Below are 21,684 nucleotides of genomic sequence, written 5' to 3' on the forward strand. Positions count from 1 at the left end.
CTCCGGGCCAGGAGGGCATGGGGGTCTTGGGGGGCATGAGGAGGCAGGGCCGCGGTGGCTGGTGGCCGGAGCCCCTGAGGAAGCGGGTTGTGGGAGGGCAGGAGGGGCTTGGAGGCGTGCGGGACCCGCGGGGGCCCAGACCTGGCTGCTCTGCCGTCGACTGTACCTCGTGTCTCCTGTGTCCAGAACACAAATAAATATTTGCGTACGTTTGAAAAGGGAATTGAGACAAAACGCTGTAATTCCTGTGCTTAAAAAAGCCCTTGTATTTTCCAGCAGCAAATGAAAACAAGCCTGATTCCCTGGTAATAAGTAGCTGGCTTTTCATCTCATGAGCATGTCTCTTCACCCGGAGGCGTGCAAGGCTGCTGTCGGTGTCCTTGCAGCGCATCCGCGGCTGGGGTGCGGGAGGGCGGAGGCCCGCCGCCCTTCTCCAAGAGGCTGGCTCGGAAGCACGGACCGCGTGGGCCCAAGGTCTTTAACGTTCATTTATCCGAATTACATTGGTATATGCTGACGATGAAAACTTCAAGTGATAAAAACCCAAAGTCAGTTTTTGTACCTGGTGTGGAGGAGAGAAAGCTCAGCCGGCTCAGAAGCACACAGTGACCTGGGGTCTGGTCACGTCCAGAGGTGGCCACGGGCAGTGGTTTTGGGAGTTGCTTCCAGAATCTCATAGAAGAATACTGGCCGGACCTGGGACCTGGGGTGGGCGTGCCTGGCTGTGGGGGCTGGCTGTACAGTGACAGCGGTGCCCTCCTGTGGTCCCCACAGCCCTGGAGGCTGGCGGTCAGTGCTGACAGAGGCTGGCCCCGGGGACCCCCTGGCCGCACGCAGGCTGCTCCTCTGCTCTGAGCCCCGAAGCTTCGGGGCCTCCTTACATGTGCATCATGGGCGATGCTTCTGTGGAGCGTTCTTGCTGGGCAGGGCCCACGGTGGCTCGCATTTGTCACCACCCTGGGACCGTGTAGGTCTCTGCTCACAGCCGTCGGCCTGTCCCTCCACCGGGGGTGGGGGGGGGGTCCTCCTCACCCAGGGAGGAGAGGAATGTAATTTACGTACTCTCTTATGAAACTAGCTGTGTGAATTGTATTTTGTGCCAACCACGGCTCCCGTGAGCACAGATCACGATTGAGAGGGTTGGCCAGGCTGAGAAGACAGTCATTTTCAGCACCAAGAAAGGCTTCTGAGGTAAATGGCAACTTCGGAGATGATCCAGAAAGTCTAACTGTTTTGTAGGAGAAATTGCCATCGTGCGAAGTAGAAGGGAGAAGACACCTGACGCGATGGTGCGCCTGTGTACCGGCTGTGTGCGCGCAGCGCGGCCCCACGTTTCCCAGGCCGAGTGCGAACTCTGTGTGCACCCCGGACCTTGCAGGAATGTGAGGAACGGGGAGCCGGCTGGCCGGTCTGTAAGGTCGAGGAGGTGCTTTGCGGGTGGCTGCAGGCGCAGGGGCAGCGGGGGGCTGGTCCGCCTGTGTGCCAGCTGGTGTGAGTCCACCGTGTGCTCCGTGAGCTTACGGAGGATTCTCTACATGGTGTTCGGAGAGCCTGAGGCCCCGAAGAGGAACATGTGCCATCTAGGCTCTGGGGGGTGATAACGAGGCCTGGCTATGCCACTAGTGGACCAGTGAGCTTATCTACAAATACACGTACTGGGTATGGTTTTTCAGTCCCAGACCTCGAGGGTGAAACCGGGGCTGGAGAAATAAACATGGTAACCGGAACCCAGCCATCTCCTTGCCGTTGGATGGAGTGTGTTGTGGGACCAGGCGCTAATCCCAGAGCGTCGGCCTGTCCTGGCGAGGCGGTGAGTCCCTGGTGGGCATGGGGAAGGGGCTGTAGCCCACACGGGTCTCTGTGGTGGTGTGCTTGCTCTTACACGGGCTCTGCGTGGCCCAGAGTCCACGTCTTTCTGCGGGGGATGGGACTGGGGAGGCCCCGGGGTGGGGTGAGCAGCAAGAAGCTGCAGCTTGACAAAGAGACGCCCTGGACGTGTTGCTGTGAAACAGGTGTCGTATGAGTGAACGCTTGGTGTCAAATTCAGAAGATGGAAGGGACTTCCTTCTCCTAGAATCAGTTCTGCGCCTGGGGCTTGTCACGACACCGTTAGGAAATGGCCCCGGCTTGCGGGGTGGCTTCTAGGCGATGTTTCCCTCAAGAACTGCCTTTCTGGAAAGCTGTGCTCTTGAGAACATTCTTGTCCACACAAGATGCCAGCTTCCCATGCGTTGGGCTTCGCAGCGTCTGTTGGTGGGACAGGGCTTGGGTCAGCCCGCAGGTGCTTGCTGAGGGCGTGCAGGTGTTGGGAGTGCAGCCGCGTTAGGGGTGACTACCCCCCGGGCACCCCCCAGTGCCACCTGGCCTCCCCTCGTGCTCCCCCCCTCCCCGTGTCCCCCAGGCATCCCCTTCCTTGTGCCTCCCAGGCACCCCTGGCCACCCCTCGAACCCACTTAGGTGCCTCCAGCCATCCCCAGGCACCACCTGACTCCCCCAGGCCCTCCCAGCCACCCTCAGCACCCTGGCACGCTGTGACTCACAGTTGTACGACAGGCACTCCCGGTGCCCAGTGTCTCGGTGTCCTGTGACCTGGTGTCATGCCACAGGCAGGGCCTGCAGGGGCCCCACCCAGAGCAGCAGCCGTATGTGCGTGCGGCGCATCGGGCAGCGGGAGGTGGTCCGCTGTCGGAACTGGTGAGGGGGAGACAAGGCGGATACAGACATAAACACGGCACTGTGAACTCAGACGCGTGTGTGCCTCCCAGTCCTTTAGGCGCAAGCCTTTCCTCCGTGAGCGGCCTGCTTGCCCGGGGTGCCATGTCCGTGTCCGGGGAACGGACAGAGGACACAGAAGACACTGAGAGACCCCAAGTGCAGCTTCCAGAGTGTTCGCAGGTTTTCCAGGGTTTTAATGACGCATGAAGCGGCATAAATGGGTACGTAGGGGCCACACAGCTGACCTGCTGCACTCTGCCCCTCTTTCTGGAGCGTGGAATGCCCATCCCACTGTGAGGACGCGCCCTGGGTCTGCAGTCTCGGCACCAGGGCTTCTGGTGCTTTCTGGCCGAATCTCCACTTTGTGTGGATCCGTCATGATGTCCAGGGAGGAGTTCTTGGATGTGCCACTGTGCGCGGGCACAGACATGAGCGAGCACAGACCTGTGTGTGCGCGGATGCGGGCGGGCACCGGCCTGTGTGGGCGTTGGAGAGTGCGCTGACGTGGGCGGGCGTGTGCGGGCTTGTGTGGATGGGCACAGTGTGCGTGCGCCATTGTGGGCAGGCGTGTGCGGACACGGTGTGTGTGCACGGACGTGGGCAGGAGGGCACGGCAGGCGTGTGCGGACACAGGCTGACGTGCGCGGGCATGGGCAGGTGTGTGCAGGCATGGGTGAGGTGTACGGGCATGGGCGGAGGCGTGGGCATGGCGGGTGGGCACGGGCAGGTGTGCATGGGCGTGGGTGAAGGTGTGCGGGCACAGGCCGGCGTGCGCAGGTTGGACGTGCGTGTAGGTACGTGCACGGTGTCTTTGAGACGTCAGATAACTTTTCTAAAGGATTGTGTCAGATTGTGGGAGAGAACACGTAACAGTCCCTTTTCAACATTCCGTTTGATCACAATTTAAAAGCCTACAAAATCTGGTTCATTTGTAGGTAAAATTTTAAATTGTGTTTTTAGTTTGCATTTCTGGATGTAGAGGTTGGGTCTTTTCCTTTTAAAACATGTTGCTTCGTGAATTGAAGGGCATCTCTGGTGTTCGTTTTCTGTCCTGGTGTCTAGTTCCTGTTGACCTGCATGCGCTGTATAAACTTACATGTTAAGCCTTCGTTCATCGTTTCACAGCAAAACGTTAACGTTAGCTTAGGTGTGCTTTCATCGTGGTAGCAAGAGTTGTAAACCTGAAACCATTTTAACATAAATCTATGGGAAATATACTTTGAATTTTAATGTTAAGCACAGACAGTTTTTAGGTAGTTTAAGCGTATTTCCTGCACTTGATTGGCGAGTATGTATTTGTTCATCTTCATTCAGTGAGCTCCTCAGGACGCTCTGAAGCCTACGTTGGGGTTAGTGGTCAGGACTCTTGTAACTTCCTGGGCACATGACAGTGCAGCATAAGTATAGCCCCTTAGATCTTTTCAGCCTTGCACAACATTTTCCTTCCTCTCCTGGCGAGTATTAATGATTTGGATTACCTTGAAGGGGTCTTATGTTTCTCTTGTTTTATTTGCTTTTCAGTAAAGTGAGGATTTGAGTGAAAATACCTTATTCTACCTGTCTTGGCAGCACCTCAGTCCTGGGCTGTGGGGAGAGAGGACGAAGAGGGAGTTCAGCCTGCACGTTTGCCCCAAGGCTGAGCATGGGGGTCAGTCATCACATCTTACGCGGTCATGGCTTTGACCTGGTGCACTCTGAAATTCCTCCAGGTTGTCTAGAAGGTGTTTATCTGAAACGTCTCCTTTTTTTAAAATTCGAGTACCTTGTTAGGAAGGATGTGCCGCGTAAAAGGTATTTGCCTTAATATTGCCTAAAGAAGTGGTCTCTGAGTTAGGCTAGCTGTGGGTTATGAGGTGCCTCGTCCTTGTTTTAGGGCGCCCTTGCTGGGCACCCCCCGGCGCAGGCACAGCTCCAGCAGAAGGGAAGCCACAAAATTCAGCAGTGGGTTTTGCAACCAGAGAACTTCGAAACCCTGGCCTGTAGACCTAGGTGTTAGCAGGGCATCTCCCGGCCGGAAGTGGAGGCTCCCGGGGGCGCCTTCCTCCCGTGGGCGTGCCCCCTCTTCCTGACACACTGGACAGTGGCCGTCATGGCGCTGCATGGCTGCGTCTCACTTTGGGGGCAGGAGGGGTGAGGAGTTGGTGAAGGTGCCTGACGCTCCGAGCGCTCGTGCGTCCTGGGCCGTTGTGTGTCGCTGGCGTGTGGACGGTGCTCCTGGAGGCGGGGCTCGCCCTGGGTTTCTGAGCGCTCCTTCCCCTGGGGACGGAAGGGCCGGTGGCAGGGATGGGGCCGTCCTGTCTGTCCATCCCTGCGGCTGCGGCTGCGGCCCACCTGGGCCCCTGGCGGTTGTGAAGGACGATGGTCCTTGTTCGAGCTCCTGGCCTCCCTGACTTGGTTTTTGTTAAAAGGAAAGTTGGGTTCTTTCTGAAAGGGAGAAAGTAATCATTTTTCCAGTAGAGAAGTCTGATTAGCGTGTTGTTAGTGTCTAAATTAGCCAATAAAATAAAGATCCTCTACGAGCAGAAAGTGTGTCCACCTCTGGCTGTGTTACTCTTCCACCCTCCACGGGATGGCGGGTGTGCCCGAGTGCACGTGAAGCCACGGGACTGTGGTATTTCCTGGAAACGGTCTCCGTGTCAGGACAGACCCAGTGAGCGGATCAGCGCTGTGTGCTCTGAGTCCAGCTCTCCGTCTGGCCGGGGGCGCAGCCTCAGGCACATGCTTCTCTGGGGCTTGGGGACTCATCCCCAGAATGAGGGTGACAAGCATGCCTTCCTCTCAGGGCAGCGAAGCCGAATTGCCAGGCACGCGTCTGCCCAGCCCCCACCTGGCAGCCCCGGGTGGCTTCTGAGGACAGGCCAGTGGCTCTGAAGCTCTTGGGAGCTCATCGCAGGCCTGGGCCTCTCACGCACGCTTCCTGGCTGTGAGGGACTGTTCGAATCAGAGCTCCGGGGAGGGCCCCACTCCTCGTGCGGCCGAAGGGTCAGCTCCCCGTTAGGGCCTGAGCCTGGGAATGAGTTGGGGTGCAGGGGGCCTGCGGGCTCCCAGAGGCGGGGTAGGTGGGGGATGCCGCTTTTCTGTCAAGCGCCCAGGGTCCCTCGGCGTGTTTTGTTTGCCTCGTCCCTCAGCTCGGCCCCCCGTCTCCCTGCCGACAGCTCCCTGCCCACGGCCCCACTACAGTCGGGGCAAGTCTTGTGGGAGGTGGGCAGCAGGAACTGGTCCTGGATGGATGGGCCCCCGCTCCCGGGGCTCCCCCTTTGAAGGAGCTGAGGCCAGGGCACGGCCGCCCAGAGGGTGGGTGTAGGGGGTCTTGGCAGTGTGGACTTGGGTTAAGGAGAAAGCGCTGGCATGGCCGTCGGGCGGGTTCAGTCCTTGCTGTAACGCAGAAGGCAGAGCCCTGTTCTCCTGGGGAGTAACCTACTGATAAGTCACATCCCAGCCTGCCGTCACACGTCCCCTATCACATGTCCCCGTCAGGCCGGGGCAGCGGTCTCCCTCCACTGCTCAGCAGGTGTGAACGTGCAGCGCGTGCCGCACAGCGTCCTCGATGTAGATCTGCTGCGGAAATGCCGGAAAGTGGGATGTAGGCAAATATTTTAAAATTGTCTTGGAGCCATGTTCTGTTTTTTCCAGGCAGCCTCGCATTTGTGCGTGCTCAAAAAAACTTTGACGTTTTTCTGGCAAAAAGGCAGAGGGTGAAGTGCAGAGCGCAGTCAGACATGGAAGAAAAGCAGTCGTGGTTCTCTGCGTCTGCCTGGGAAGGGCTGCAGCTGTGGGGGGGGGGCAACCCAGGAGGGGCCCTGAGTGGGGNCTGTGACTGCGGGGGAGGGGGACGACCCAGGAGAGACCTGCAGTGGGGGGGTGATAGTTGATGATTCTGCGCTCAGCCAACGTTCTGGTTTGGTGCACTGGGTGGGGTCGGGCAGAGGTGATGGGTTGTGATCTGTGCCCGTGTCTCTGGTGGTGCTCAGGGGACCGGAGCGCATTTCTGGGCTGGGGGAGGCTGCACGTCGGGGGGGTGCCAGTAACAGTGCAGAAGACGCCCGCCAGGCGGGCTAAAACCCGTGGTTGGGGGGGCGGCAAGGACAACCCTAACTTGTGTGTCAGTTGCCGGTGTCGTGGCCCCTGACAGAGAACCCAGGTTCTCACCTAGGTTTCAGAGATCCCGCCCCATCTGCCACACCCACTCCTCCCCCATCGCCCCACCTGCTGGAATCTGCACTCGACCCCTGCGTCTGCCCTCACCGATGGGCCTGAGGCTCTCTCCTGAGGATGCGGGCTTCCCATGGCCGCTCGCTGGAGTGAGCGTGCGTTTCCTCGGCACACTCACTCCTTTCCAGCCCCCACTGCCCTGCCCGTGGCTCAGGGCTGGTGCTCTGTGACCTTCCACCCTGTTCTGTCCGCTCTGTGGATGTGGACCTCTGCTCTGTTGGCTTTTGCTGCCATCTTGGTTTCTTTTCTGTGGTTGCCCCTTGGGGTCCTGACCTCAGATCCTCAGCTTTGCCTGCATCCTTACCTGTCCCTTGTCATCTCTGATCTCATTATTGTGATTCTGTGTCCTTTGTTTGGAAAATGTCAGTAGCCTCATGCATATCTGCTTCCATAGCACAGTCTTCCGTTAAGAATTCACATATCAGGGGTGCCTGGGTGGCTTAGTTGGTTAAGCGTCCGACTTTGGCTCAGGTCATGATCTCACGGTTCGTGGGTTTGAGCCCCACGTCAGGCTCTGTGCTGACTGCCAGCTCAGAGCCTGGAGCCTGTTTCAGTCTGTGACTCCCTCTCTCTCTGACCCTCCCCTGCTCACGCTGTCTCTCTCTGTGTCTCCTAGAAATAAATGAACATTTAAAAAAAAAAAAAAAGAATTCACATATCAGGAGCACCTGGGGGCTCAGTCGGTTGAGTGACTCTTGATTTCGGCTCAGGTCATGATTTCACAGTTCATGAGTTCGAGCCTCATGTCAGGCTCTTCACTGATGGTGTGGAGCCTGCTTGAGGTTCTTCCTCTCTCTTTACTCCTCCCTTGTTCTCTTTCTCTCTCAAAAAGTAAATAAACTAAAAAAAAGAATTCAAATGTTAGAAAACTGACAGTTATTGAAAGTCATAGTTCAGGTGACTCTACTGTTAATATTCTGGGGGTGAGGGCTGCCTGGGTGGCTTAGTCGGTTAAGCGTCCGACTTTCGCTCAGGTCATGATCTCGCGGTTCATGGGTTCGAGCCCCACGTCGGACTCTGTGCTGACTGCCAGCTCAGAGCCTGGAACCTGTTTCAGTCTGTGACTCCCTCTCTCTCTGACCCTCCTCTGCTCACGCGGTCTCTCTCTCTCTCTCTCTCCTAGAAATAAATAAAACATTAAAAAAATTAAAAAAAATATTCTGGGGGTGATTTGGGGGATGGCCCTAGACACATGTGTTTGAGCACACACATCTGTCACCCAGCTTTACGGAAATGCCCACTCTTTTACTCCACAACTTGGCCCTAGACAACCTGGTAACGTAAACATAGATTGTTACAAAGACACTTTTTTTAATTGAGAGGAAGAGAGAGGGGCACAGGTTGGGGAGGAGCAAAGAGAGAGGGAGAGAGAATCTTCAGCAGGCTCCACACTCAGCCCGGAGCCTCAGTCCTGCGACCCTGGGATCACGACCTGAGTTGAAATCCAAGAGTTGGATGCTTCGTGGGCTGAGCCTCCCAGGCATCCCTACGAAGACACTTTAATGGGACCTTTGAGATGAATATAAGTGCAGGCAGAGAGAAGGAGGGGGTGACACCCTGCACCCCGTCACCGTCCTGAGCGGCTCTGCTCCTGGCTGGCTGTGCACACTTCTCCGCCCGCCGGGCGAGTGTGAGGCTGGTTACAAACATGTCTGCTCATTGAATATTGTAGAGTTCTCTCTCAAGGATGAGAACCCTAAAAGTACCCAGAATGAGGGACAGTGAGTTAGTGTCGTCAGAGAGCTAGTGGCTGGGGGTTGGGAAGGTTTGCATCAGCATAGAGCTGGTGTTCAGATGTGTCCCCGTTTATCTAGTCCTGCTGATGGCCATGTAGGTTGTTTCTGGAACCTCCTTTCACAGTGAGCAGAACTGTGACAACACTTGGCTGGTGGGCTCTCACAGCGGTGCCACAGCGTGGGCGACGTGGCGGCTCGGGGCGCCGGGCTCCTGGCGTCCGCCCCGGAGCGCCGAGGCAGGAATTTGCAGCAGGGGCGCCGTCTGAAGCCCGTGTCCCCCCGGCCGGACCCAGTGCTCCTTCTTAGCTTGTTTCTACCTGATTCTCTTGTCCACGTGGCTGCTTGGAACTGTTTTTTTACGCGATGAACCGTAGCCTTACCTTAGACACGTTTGTGTAATGTGCCACCTCGTCACTTTGTGGTGTCACGGCAGTGCCCCCTCTGTGGCGGGGGGAGGGGAAGGCGGGGAAGTGCACAGGGCACAGAGTTGAAGAGGGTCAGCCACGTCCCCGCACGCTCCTCTGTCTGTCGTCACAGCCTGCCCCAAACTTCGTGACCTGGGACCATGGCATTGTCACCCACGGCTTCCAATGGCTTGTGAGTTTGGCTGCAGCTGTGCTGGCTCGCAGCCCAGGACCCGAAAGTGTCACCTGTCGACACGTGCCCCAAGGCCCCATGGTAGGACCACATCCGAGCTCACTCACCTGGTCCTTGCCGGGCTTCGTTAGTTTCCAGGTTGGTGGCCGGAGATTGCCCCCAGCCCCTGGCCCTGTGGGCCTCTGCCCGGGAGCTTCCCCTGCCAGGGCAAGTGAGCAGCAGGGGGAGGGAGGGAGGGGATGGATGGAGCGAGGCCCACGCACATGCGCGCGCGCGCGCGCACACGCACACAGGGAGAGAGCCGAGCCAGCAAGACCCCAGTCTTGAGACCAGATGTGGACTGTGCAGATCTGCTCATGGGAGGGGGTTGGGTGGGGCTTGAAGTGCTCCCTTACCTCCCGCGTTGGGTGCACACAGGCTGTGTCTTCGAGGGGCATCTGTTGCCAGAAGGATGGTGGGGCTGGGGTCCCTGGTCCCGTTTGCTCTGTAGTCCGGGGAGGGTCTCTGTGGGACCCACAGGGTGGTGTGAGGGGCCCGGCCTTCCAAGTACGTCTGGACTATGCTCCTTCCTCAGATCACCCCCAAAGCTCGTGGTGTCGACGAGCGATCTGTTCCTTACGCGGCATCCTTGCAGCGCTGACTCTTCCGGCCAGGTGCCGGGGCTGTGCACCCCTCGGTGAGGCTGCGTGGTGGGGTGGCCCCGGGGTTGCCCGGGCAGGCGCTCTGCGCTGTTGCTACTTTGGTAAGTTAGAATGTAGTTGGCATTTCAGTGTCCACCTCTAGTTGGTTGAATTTTCTCTGTAGCAGCTGAGTTTTACTGCTGTGAGCGGGATCATTGTATCCAATGTGAGAAAATACACAGTAACTGGTTTTATTTTCTTTAAGTACAAACCCAAAAAGCTGAGTATAAGTGTGGTGAGAACTCAGGTTAGTTGTGACAAACGAGTGCCTTGGCTGCTGGTTTAGTGTTCATACGTTCAGTATTTTGATGTTTCTTACTGGAGGGGAGGTTTGCATCTTAGGTATAAAGAGTGTGGAGGGAAGTACGTTCTATGCGCTTAATTTAAACCTAAGTGCAGTTCCAGGGATGCCTTATGAAATACCACTGCAGCCTGGTTCCCAGGCCTGTCCCGGCGTCCCTGTGGGTTTGGCTCCCAGCACAAGCGGGAAGGGGCTTGGATGGCGTGGCCGTGATGTCTTCCTGGGTCCGTGTCTGTGGTTGTGAACTAAGGTTCTGTCATACTTACTAACGAAGCCGTGAGGACGGGTTTGTGTTAGAAAATCACAAGGAGGCTGTAACGAACAGGTTAGTATTTTCCTGTCTTCCCAGCAGTTGTGTGCTGTGTGGCCCCTGACTGGAGGAGCAGGAGCGGGGCGCCCCTGGGGTCCCCGGGCTCCAAGGGAAGGAGCTGAGCGCCTCAGTGTGGTCCGTGCGCTCCTGCGCTCCAGGCCTGCCGCGTGTGCCCGGGCTCAGGGCCCATTTCTCTTCATGGGGCTGTAGGCTCTTGAACCCACACACAGACAAGAAGCTGGTGTGAGATTACAAAGCGGGAAAGAGCAAACTCCATCACTGTGGACCTTTTCCAAGCTCCACGCAGATTTAACACACATGTCAGTGTTGATTGACTCTGTCCTGTGTGATCTGAGCTTGCTTAAACTTGTATCAGAAAGGGGGGCTCACTTCATGCACAGAGTGGGCTGTGTGCCAGTCTGCACCCCTCGTCAGCATACTCAGAAAGGGGGGCTCACTTCATGCACAGAGTGGGCTGTGTGCCCGGTCTGTGCCCCTCGTCACAGACCAGCGCCAGCACTGGCAGGTGGCTCTGTGGGGTGTTGCTGACTTGCAGGGGCCACCTGGCAGTTGGCCTAGGGCTTCCTGCCTTGAGCCCTGGCAGTCCTGTGGCCCAGGGGCCGCCCAGGACCCCGTGGTCGTGGGCATATGGAGACGATGGGCCACCGGCTATGGGTGTTTAAAGGTTTGCACGTCGTGAGGCTGTGAGCGAAGTGGGCTGGCAGACCTCTCCTCCTCTGGGCTGGGGGGAGTCACCAGGGGCCCCACAGGGAGGGCTTGGGCTGGCGTCTGAGAGGGGAGGAGCGGAGCACCCAGTGGTGCAGGGGCCCGGCCGCAGTGACGGTGGGGGGCCAGGTGTCGGCGCCTGGGTGGGGTGTCTTAGCCGCGGTGTGGTACTTCCCTGCTCGGCTGCTCTTCACTGCCAGCCAGGGAGGTCTTGTTAGCGTGTTTGGTGTCCTTTGGGAGTCACACCCCATGAAGGGGAGGGTGTTTTAGAAAAGCACCACTGTGGGAAGGCTGAGGCTGGGACCCTGGGGGTGGACGGGGTCGTGGGCAACAGCGCCGGCGACCTCTCCATACGTCCCTGGGTTTGTGTGTGTGGTTCAGACAGAGCTGCTTCTCTCCAGGACTCCACGCTGTCCACGCGTTTCTGCCCAGCGGTGCCCGGTGCCCCCGTGGTCTCCCCACGCTGCCCCGTGCCTGGAGCAGGCGGGGGTCTCTCTTGAGTTGGTCATCAGGCTCCGAAACGAGTTCTGTCATCTTCCCAGAGAGCAGTTAGGGGGGACGAGCTGGGTGCGGCCTGGACACAGGCTTGACGTGGGGACCGTGTTGCGCCCTGTGTCTGACGGTAGGGCAGGTGCACCAGCTCCGGAACCGGGTTCGGGCAGTCGTATGCGGAAGCCCAGTGAGCTCGAGAGGCTGTCCTGCCCTGGCATCGCCGCTGCCGGGCCGTTGCTGGCTGGGCGTCGCTTTTCCACGGCAGCCCTGCAGCCCGCACGCCGCTGCGGCTCCGGCTCCTGGGCGGACCCCTCGGGGGCTGTTGCCGGCCCGCGAGGGCGGGAGCCCTGCCTGCGTTGCTTTGGTCCCGAACGTTTGTCTTTGGTCCTTGGTAGTCAGTCATGTGACGCCAGGAAATTTGAGCCAAATCTGCATGCAGCTGTTAAAGTTTGCGTCAAAAATACATTCAGTGACTTCCCAGATGAAAAGAAGCACCTCTTTATGTTCTAGAGAAAGATCGGGAACTGCTGCCATCTCTTGCTGCTGAACAGTGACCTCAGTGGTTAAAATGACGGGAGACGTTTATTCTCCCGAATGGCTTCTGTGGGTCAGAACTTGGGACGTGGCTGGGTGGCCGTGTGCCCAGCCCCCGGGGAGGAGACGACGGCAGGAGGGCAGGCCCAGCTCTCTGATTTCCTTTGCGAAAACCGAGCTCGCGCTGCCCGTGATTCCGACACGCACGTGTCGTTGTGACATGGGGCTCCTGTGCCCGGGAGGCTTGCCGTGGATAACGGGCCACCACCCGCACGCACACTGGCAGTGGCCAGCCAGCTGCTTCCTCTGTCCTGGTTACTGCCCTGCATGTTTACGCTCGGAACAGGGCCGTGTGGGAAGACGGTCTCATCAGAGGTGGTGCCCGCGGGTGCCCCACACCCAGGCAGGGTCGCTGTGCCTTGGGCACCCAGCCTGCTCTGGGCATTGCAGCCCCTCTGTGCTGGGCCGCCACACATTGTGGGCTCTCACGGGGCCAGACTGGGGGTGCATGGGCAGTGGGTGGAAGGAGCCCATTTAAGATTCTGGTCCCTTTCCTACAGGAGGTTCTTTGAGAGACAGAAACGAGGCCTTATGGCACACGAGTCGGTGGAACTTCCATCAGGGTCCTCCCCGCAGCCAGGAGGGCGTCCAGGAGCAGACGCGATGCCAGTGGGTGCACCTGCAGCCCGCTCCAGCCTCTCCTTCATGCCAGCAGCTGTCTGCCTCTGTCTCCCGCTGTGTTCTCCTGAGACTCCTCAGCTTGGGATCGGGACGCCGAGACCGGCAGGGAGGGACTGGCCTCTTCGTCCGTTCCCAGACTTTTCCAGAAAGGGCTGGGCTGGCCTGCTCGCTGCCCAGTCCGTGTACTAGGTGGCTGTGGTGGGCAGCGTGTGGCTGGGGAAGATGAAGCCCGTTTGCTCTGGAAAGGACAGCCTAGTTTGATCCCTTGAGTTGGACTGGGCGTCCCCTGGAGGGACCGGGGACTTCCTGGCTTGGTTCCCCTTTTGTATCGTGAGGGCTGCTGGGCCTGTGTCCCTGCTGCGCAGAGCCCAAGCGCCCCCTCTGTGGGGGGGATTTCCTGTGAGCGGCCGGTGACTGCCGAGCCGGAGCAGCACGCAGTGGCCCCAGGTCGGGGCAGAGCCCAGGCCGACCCATGAGGGCAGTGACAGCCCCTTCTCTTGGGGCTTCACGCTGCCAGCTCGGGGGTCCAGCCACGTGTCCTGGGACCATCTGACAGGCATGTGGGGAGACCCAGGCTCTCCTTCCACGGCCGTGTCCTCAGCTCTGTGGTATTTGGTGTCCCGTGGCTCTGTTCGCTGGGACCAGCCTGGTGTGGGCTCCGTGGCCCAGAGAGTCGCTCCGCAGAGCCTGATGGCTTCCTCCCGGCCAGCAGTGCTCCAGCCCCTCCAGGCCTCTGTCTGTGGCCGTCCGTGTGGGCATGCACTTGGCTCCCTCCGCTTCCGTGGAAGGGGGGATTTTGGAGAGTTCAGGAAACGTGGCTCATTTGGGTGTTGCCAGGCTCTGTGACGGGCCTGACTTCCATCTCGGGTTTCCCGTGTAGATTGTGCATTTTGGGTACACTTGGTGCGTTCTCCGGGCACCATGTGGCGACAGGGAACCCGTCCCCAGGACACTGCCAGGTCTGACCTCCGTCGTCTCCTGTGCCACAGGGCTCAGGCCAGCTGTGCCTGTCCGGAGTCCCTACCCTGCACGTGCCTGGGAGATGTCCCTCCGGAGGCTGCCAGCCTCAGGCCCCTCCAGGGTGGGAAGGGGCCTCAGACACCCTGGCTTCCTGGACAGACAGGACGAGGCTAGAAGGTGTACTCAGATCCCTTCATGGCAGGCTCAAACACCCGCGAGGAAAGTCCAGGCACCCCGCACAGACTTGTGAGCTTCTGTGGACACGCGGCTTGTGTGGGGGTGTGTGTGGTCACTGTGTGCACACAGGCGTGAGTCCCTGGACACTGGGGCGTTCTTGGGCAGTGCTCCCGCTAGGCCAGGGCCAGAAATCCCACTGCCCTGGTGACTGGTGGTCAGAGGCCTGGGCAGGAGGGAGAGGAGGCTTGTCTGCAGGGATCGGTTGGCCTGTGTTGTGGTTTGTGTGCACATGTATGTGTGTATTTATGCACATGCATGCACACGTGTGAGTGTAGGACGTGTGTGCACGCATGTGTCTGAGTGAGTGAATGCATGAGGAAGTTGTGCACTGGTGTGAGTATGTGCGTGTGGCAGGGCGCTGTCCGGCAGAGGCTCCGTGTTCCAGGACCCACCTGCCCTGGTTCGGCATGGAACAGGCACATCTTCGATGCCTGGTGAGGATGCACTCGGTATTGCCAGCCGCCAACACCAGATGCCCACCGTGCGGGGTGCCCACAACGAGCTCGGGCGAGTCTTGAGTCTTCTGATGAAAACTCCAGGAAAGCTGACGCAGGGCGCGAGTCGGGGACTCATCTGGGACACGACTCCCTGCAGCATCTTAGTGTGATTGCGCACCTTGGGTAGTGACGCTACTCTCCTGGTGCCCCCGGCATGCTGCGCTGTCAGCGGGCACCACCGAGCGGGCACGGCCTGGGGTCTGTACGTGGGCACCCTGCTCAGGACATGGGGGTGCCGGGATGGACCTGTATGCCGCCTGGCCCCTGCCCACACCCCTCTTGCACACGGAAATACATCCCCGCAATTTCCGGAGGAGCGAGCCCTGCTCTCAGGTCGGGTCACCAGACTGCTCTCATGATGATCAGATGAATTTTCACGCCCACCCGAGGTGCGGCTCCACCAGGTGCAGGGACTGCCATGTGAATACGTGTGCCGACTTAATGCACAAAAGCTGTATTTCATTAATGTCACAGGGGCTAAGCTTCGCAGGCTGACGCCTCAGAGGCTGAGAGGGCCCTGTGTCCCCTGCACGGGCTCCTGATCGGCTTGCGTGACAGTGACTGCGTTGTCTCTTTACTGCTGTGTTTTACGCCTCCCTTGCACAGCCCGGCTTGTTACAAACTGTAGCTTTGTCGCTCTCAGACGCCCTATTTACTGTCTTGTTGCTCTCTGCAGGCCGGTCTAATTGAAGCCAACGGGGAACTCAAGGTCTTCATAGACCAGAACCTTAGTCCTGGAAAAGGTAAGGCGCCTCTTTTCCAAATACGATTCTGTGGATGAGAGTGTTAGGGTTGGTGTATTTGTGAATTTCTCTGGGATGAAAGCCCCTGTCTGGCGTGGGGGTCCTGCTTTGGGAGCACTCCTTCCCGGGGCGCTGCAGCGCTTGGCAAGCAGCTGGCCGCACCGCCTGCGGGCACCCGTCAGTGTGGGGCTCCTACTGTGCAGAAATTCAGGAACATGGAGAACCCACGTCATGTGCTTTCCTCCACCTCACGGGCACCGTGAGCCCTCCAGGTGTCTGCTCTGGACTTGGCCACCAAGCAGAAGAGCCTTGAACTCAAGGCTGGTGGTGCCCCCCTCACGTGCCTCTGGGTGCATGTCTGCCCCCCCAGGAAGCCATGTGTGTATGTGTGGTGGCTCGCTGGAATTCAGGTGGACTTGGAGGGGGACGGGTCCAAGCCACTTCTCCCCCCGGGGTCCCACGCTCTCCCTCCTGGAGTGACGGTGACGAACATCTGCCCACTCGGCTGTCTCCGGGGGCAGACTAGCCGTGGCAGTGCTGGACCAGAGGGCACACACCTTCCAGCGTTGATCTGTGGCATCTGGCGCTGAGTGGCTGGGTCACTTCTGCCACCTCCGCTCTGCCTCAGCCGGACTGAGGCCCTGACAGGTGACCCCTTGGCTCCTGCTGTAGCTTCGGGGGACGTCGCGGCCCCTTCCCATCCATCTGGTGCTGGTGAGCCAGACAGGAGTCCAGCCATGCCCTGCCCTGGCGGGGCCCTGCCCCCTCTACATCAGGATGTCCCCTTCCGAGGCTCATGGAGGCTCCCCTGCCCCAGCTCAGCAGGTTTGCCTCCTTGTCACGCTGGCCACTCTCCCGGACGGCTGTGGGCCCAGCGTGCGCTCCAGGTCTCTGTGTTTGGAAGGTTGCAGGCAGCGTCCTGCTTTTCTGCACATCAGTTCCTCCTCCTTCCCTTCCTGTCGAAGGACAGGGGGCCCCGCGAGGGACTCCGTGTTTGCAGCCAGTTTTATCTCGATCGCTCTCACCATTCCCGGGTGGCTTGAGCGAGCTGCTGCAGTCTAACTAATTGGACACTTAGAATTTCAGGACTTGCAGGCGTGACGTCCTTAGTGAAAGTGACAAAGCAGAAGTAATAGTGAAAACACCGTGAACTCTGCTCCCTTGGAAATGGTGGGAGTCTCTCATCCTGGCTTGCTGTTTGGACGCTCCTGAAGGTCTCTCCCGGATCACGGGCTGCCTGTCTCCTTTCCTTTCTTACAAACAGATCTGTGCTTGAGCCTCACTGGGTTTGATGGCGAGGCGGCGGGTTGCGTTGGAGGGACGCGACAACAACAGCTTCTTGAGTCTCCTAGAATATTCTGGTGCCAGCTCCCTGCACCGTTAAAGGATTTTGTGTGTTCTTGGGTGCGGTTTGGTCCAGCGGGTCCTAGGCTCCGCTCACGGCTGGACCTGCTGCCCCTCGAGGCTCCTGCCTTCTGTCTCTGCTTCCGCGTCTGCCGGGACCAGTGCAGCCTCCCAGGCGCTGGGGCTCCTGCCCCCGCGCCTCCGGCGTGTTTTGGGTGCGAGAAGCCCCTGGCCTCGTGTCGGTGATGCGCTCCCCGCGTTGGCCCTGTGAACGCAGGCTGAGTGCTGCCAGGCTCCCGCTCCTTCCAGAAAAGTGCTTGTTCATAAACGGAGCTATTTGTCTATTGGACGGGCCGCGCAGGCGGTAGGACCAGGCTGTCTGCCGCGCCCTCCTGTGGGGTCTGTTCCACCCACAGCGCCTTTTCCTCTGGCTCGGGGGTTTCAAATCTAATTTTAGGCAGTGTGGTACTGACTGGAATGGTCGCTTTGGGTTATGCGTTAGTGTTTCATTAGGTTGGGGACCCGCGGGTGTCACGCTGTGTCGTTTGCCCCGCGGTCACTGTGGGCACTTCCCGAGGAGCACTGGGCGGGGGCTCGGCCAGGGTTGTGGTGAGTGAGGCCCAGGCCCCCGGCACAGGCTTGTCCAGCAGTCTCTGGAGGGACTGTGAGGGGCAGGAGTTGGCTCTCGCTGGGGGGTGGGCGTCGGGGGGTCACAAGGAGGGACGCAGCTGGTCCTGGTGGAGGCTGGGCCTTGAGGGGCAGGGGCCGGTCCCGCTTCCCGTCCCCATGCGCTGTGCCCACGGGCCGGCTCACAGCTGCTCCCAGGTCCACCGCCAAGAGTTCGAGAGCCTCAGTGACCCTGCCGGCCCAGCTGAGGGGCCGGGGCTGGTGAGCCCCCCCCCGAGGTGAGCTCCGCGTGGCTGCGCCTGCCCGAGCTCCGGCTGTGATGCCCCCTCCTGCTGGGCTCCTGCACGCTCCTGCTTCCTGGGTTCCAGCCTCCAGGGCCGCCCATGCCTTGGCCTCACTTGCTGCTTCTTGCTGCTACGTGTAGCCCATTTCCAGATCCCCGTGTCCGCAGGCTTGTCCAGAGGCGGAGCCCGCGGGAGGCACGTGGGCAGTGGGAGAGAGGCTGGTCGTGTGGGACCGGCCCCTGTGACAAGGGGGCTGGCGGGCCGGACACAGGCAAGAGCTGGGGCTGTGGCCTCGAGGTGGAGGAGACCGCGGGTGTCTGGTCAGCGGGCTCTGGATGGCGGTCTCCCCCACCTAACGTCGGCGTACGGCTGGTCTGTGACTGGATAGCTGGGGACGGGCGCCTTGGCCCTCACAGCAAGTCGGTCGTCATACCCGCGAGATTCAAAGAGCTGTTTTCCCCAGACCGGTGCGCTGAAGTCACAGCCTCCTGTGCCCACGGGCCCCAAAGACTGGAGCCCCCAACGTGGTCCAGGACGGTGAAGTTCACAGTCTTCGCTGTGACAGCCATTGGGTCGTTCCGTCAGGCTTCGCTGATGGTTCTGCCCACGCTCTGGAGTGAGAGCCGGGGCACGAGGCGCATGTGCGTGGCCGCACCACACATGTGGGCACCTCTTTTGCTGCGGTTTCGGGTTCTGGTGGCCCAGTGGGTGTGAGCCCCCTCGCTCCCGGCCTGCCCTGCCAGTTGGGGTCCGGCCAGGTGCTTTGCCGGCACATTTTGTTGCTGCGGTTCCTGCCGGGACCTCCTCTTTCTGCTGTGTGGCTGCTGCCCCGGGCTTCGGGCCACGTCCCTGCCACGCGCGCACCCACGGCCTCCCGTTGTGCCCACGGCCCGCCTGCCCTCCACACAGAAGGAGTCCAGGGCCACGGCCCTCTTCCTCTTCTCTGGCCTTGCGTGCACTTTGTGCGTCTCGCCGAAGAAACACAGCTAACAATGTAAACGTGTGTTTAAGCGTGTGTTCGCCATTTTGGACATGCTTTCCTGGCACGTGTGCATGTGTGTGTGTGTGTGTGTGTGTGTGTGGTGTCTGCACACGCTAACCCTCCCTGCGGTGCGTGACTTTGCTCTCCGCAGCCGGGCCCTTTCCGGCAATTTCCCGTGCTGCTTTTGTCGCTGAGCCTCTTGATGGAGCGCTCTGGTGCCCGTTGAGTGTTTTCCCCAAAGGGCTGTGCACCCTGAGTGCCCGGGGCAGGAGGCCGCCCCTGCGGAACGCTGCGTCCTGCGTCCATGGCCAGGTCTGGCTGGTCACGGGGCCTGTCCTGTGACGTCTGCTGTTTTCCTTCCACTTCAGTGTTGCCCTTCCCCTGAGGACGGGCTCTCAGGGGGGAGACGTGCACATCCGTGATGGGCCGGCAACTGGTGTTACGGGATCATTCCTGAGACGCGGGCCCCGCAGCCTCCCGGACATGCGCGGGCCTGCCCAGTCGGCTGTGGGGGGACGCAGCCCGGCCCCACCGCGGCCGCCCTCCCAGGGAGCGCAGAGCAGAGGCGCCGTCTTTTGAACGCAGAGGACATCTGGAGCACAGAGTGAGGTCATGTCCCACCCACCAAACTCCACCGCCGGGCTTGCCAGGAAGACCGGTCTTCAGAGGAGATGCGTCACAGAGGAGGCCCCGAGAAGGGGAGCACCTCAGCTTGGACCCTGGGGCCTCAGAGACTGCCTTGCGGGGGCGGGGCCACGGGGGGCTCGTGTGTCTCTGTGACCGCTTGGCTGAGCGCTCGGGGTATTTGTAGTGTGGCGGGCAAGAGTGCAGCTCTTAGGCTACTAGGTTCTTAGAACTTAAAAAGAGTTGAAATTATTTTCAAGAAGACATTAAACCTTATGATTTCATAATCTATCTTAAAACCCATAGATGTTAATGGATTGTGATTGCTAATTATAACAATATGCTTATGTAATATTTTTGGAATCCTTTTTCTGTTAATAATTATAGCAGTTCAGACCGCATATGTTCATAACTTCTTTTCTTGCCCAGAAAGGAGTTCCCCATTTCGTAATGTAGTTGACAGTCTTTCAGGGGTGGCTGGGTGGCTCAGTGGGTTGAGTGACCCACTTTGGCACAGGTCGTAATCTTGTGGTTTGTGAGTTCGAGCCCCTCATCGGGCTCTGTGGGGACAGCTCGGAGCCTAGGGCCTGCTTGGGCTTCTGCGTCTCCCTTGCTCTCTGCCCCTCCCCCATTCGTGTTCTCTTTTTGTCTCTCAAAAAGTAAACATTAAAAAACACTTTATTAGATAGTTCCTTTAATAGAAGGCTCTAAGTAGATTTTATGGTTTAAGTAGTAGTTTTTCTAATGAGTAGATTCCTAGGCTGTGTTACAGGTCAGCCATCTGGTAAACGGGAGTGTAAATAGGTCGAGTGTGGTGGTCTTTGTCAGAAAAGGACGTTAAGCACCCTGATTTCTGTGGCTAGATTAAACCAAGAACGAATCCTGTCCTTGAGATGGTTATAAAGTGACGTGTCTTTTTCCTGAGTCAGCAGTTGGTAGGAACCCCAGAGAAGGGGACACTGGCTGCCTGGGTGCGCACGTGTGTGTATGTGTGAACTCGTGCGTGGTACATGCATGGTGTGCACATGTGTGCATGCGTTTGCACGTGTGGTATGTGTGCATACTGTGTGGTGTGCATGCATGGTGTGTGTGTGGTGTGTGCGTGTGTGGTGTGTGCAGGCATGCGTGTGTGCCGTACATGTGCGTGCTGTGCGTGCACGCGTAGTTGGTATGTGCGTGTGTGACGTGCATGTGTGGAATGGCCCTGTGGAGGTGCTGTGTGGAAGCCTAGAGCACAGACAGTCCCCTGGCACCCAGATCCCCTTGGGTGCACCGTGACGAAGGTCATTGGGAGAGAATGGCCAGAGCGCATCCATTAAGCCTTGATGTTTGCAGGCAGAGCCAAGTGGGGGCAGGCATGGGGCAGGTCTGCGGACCGGACGGTTAGCTCTGCTGGTCAGGCCTCTTGAGCAAACAGGATGAAAGGAAAATAGTTAATTCTAGGCTGTCCCGGGGAAAGACTGCGTGGTAGTTCTTTGTGTTGAAGAGCCTCCCGCTTAGTAACACGAGGAGACCGCAGGTGGTGCCGGCCAGCAGGTGGGGGGGGGGGGCCTGGCCCCGCTCCTTCTGCCTCCCGCCCTGCTGCCGCCCTGGCGGGCCGGGGATGGGCGTCCCAGGCCGGGGCTCTGAGCGCCGGGTTTCATAGGTGGGCGTTGCCGTGGTTCTGGGCGCCCAGTGCTGTCCCCTGTGGTCGCGCCTGTGTCTCTAGCCCAGACGGGCCCAGGTGTTCTGACTTCGCTCGTTTTACACGCAAGGTCGGCTTTATGATACAATGTCGTAACAGCTGCCCGGGCTGCTGCTGTTGACGGGGTCATTTGGAAATTTTTAAAAAACCCAATTTCATTTTTTAATGAATCAATTCAATATTCTTAGAAACCTACTAGTAACCTGCTTATAGTCTGAAATGACTGACATGTTTGTGTTTTAAATCTCTGTGCAAAATAGAATAACTTTATTTTTGTTTTTTAAACTCTTAATCTAAAACAATTGTTAAAAGTTTGCTTTTGGGGGCGCCTGGGTGACTCAGTTGGTTGAATGCCTGACTTAAGCTCAGGTTGTGATCTCCCGGTTCGTGAATTTGAGCTCCAAGTGGGGTTCTCTGCTGGCAGTTCAGAGCCTGCTTTGGATCCTCTGTCCTCCCCCCACCTCAGGCTGTCAGCCCAGAGCCTAACTCGGGATCGAACTCAGGAACCGTGAGATCATGACCTGAGCCAAGGTTAGACACTTAACCAACTGAGCCACCCAGGGCCCCTTGGAGTCTATTCTTTAAAACACATGGACTGTAAAGGGTTCAAAAATGAAACTTAGACCAGGCTAGATTGAAGACTGTGTTTACTGCTTATTTGGGGCAGAGCCCATGAAGTGAAGGAAACGCCATCTGACGTTGGCCTTGTGCGGGGGAC

The 21,684-nt window shown here is 58.7% G+C and overlaps 1 protein-coding gene across 1 annotated transcript in view; it reads left to right on the plus strand.

Annotated features, from left to right (window-relative positions):
* The window catches only part of TFDP1 (transcription factor Dp-1), a 36,846-nt gene that overhangs the window by 2,414 nt on the left and 12,748 nt on the right, over positions 1-21,684 (plus strand). The window contains exon 2 of the mRNA XM_077754015.1: positions 15,355-15,421. Coding sequence (XP_077610141.1) covers positions 15,355-15,421 — 67 coding nt within the window. The remainder of the gene's footprint in view (positions 1-15,354; positions 15,422-21,684) is intronic.

The sequence above is a fragment of the Crocuta crocuta genome, unplaced genomic scaffold, assembly GCF_008692635.1.
Source record: "Crocuta crocuta isolate KB4526 unplaced genomic scaffold, BGI_CrCroc_1.0 scaffold31, whole genome shotgun sequence".
NCBI lineage: Eukaryota > Metazoa > Chordata > Mammalia > Carnivora > Hyaenidae > Crocuta > Crocuta crocuta.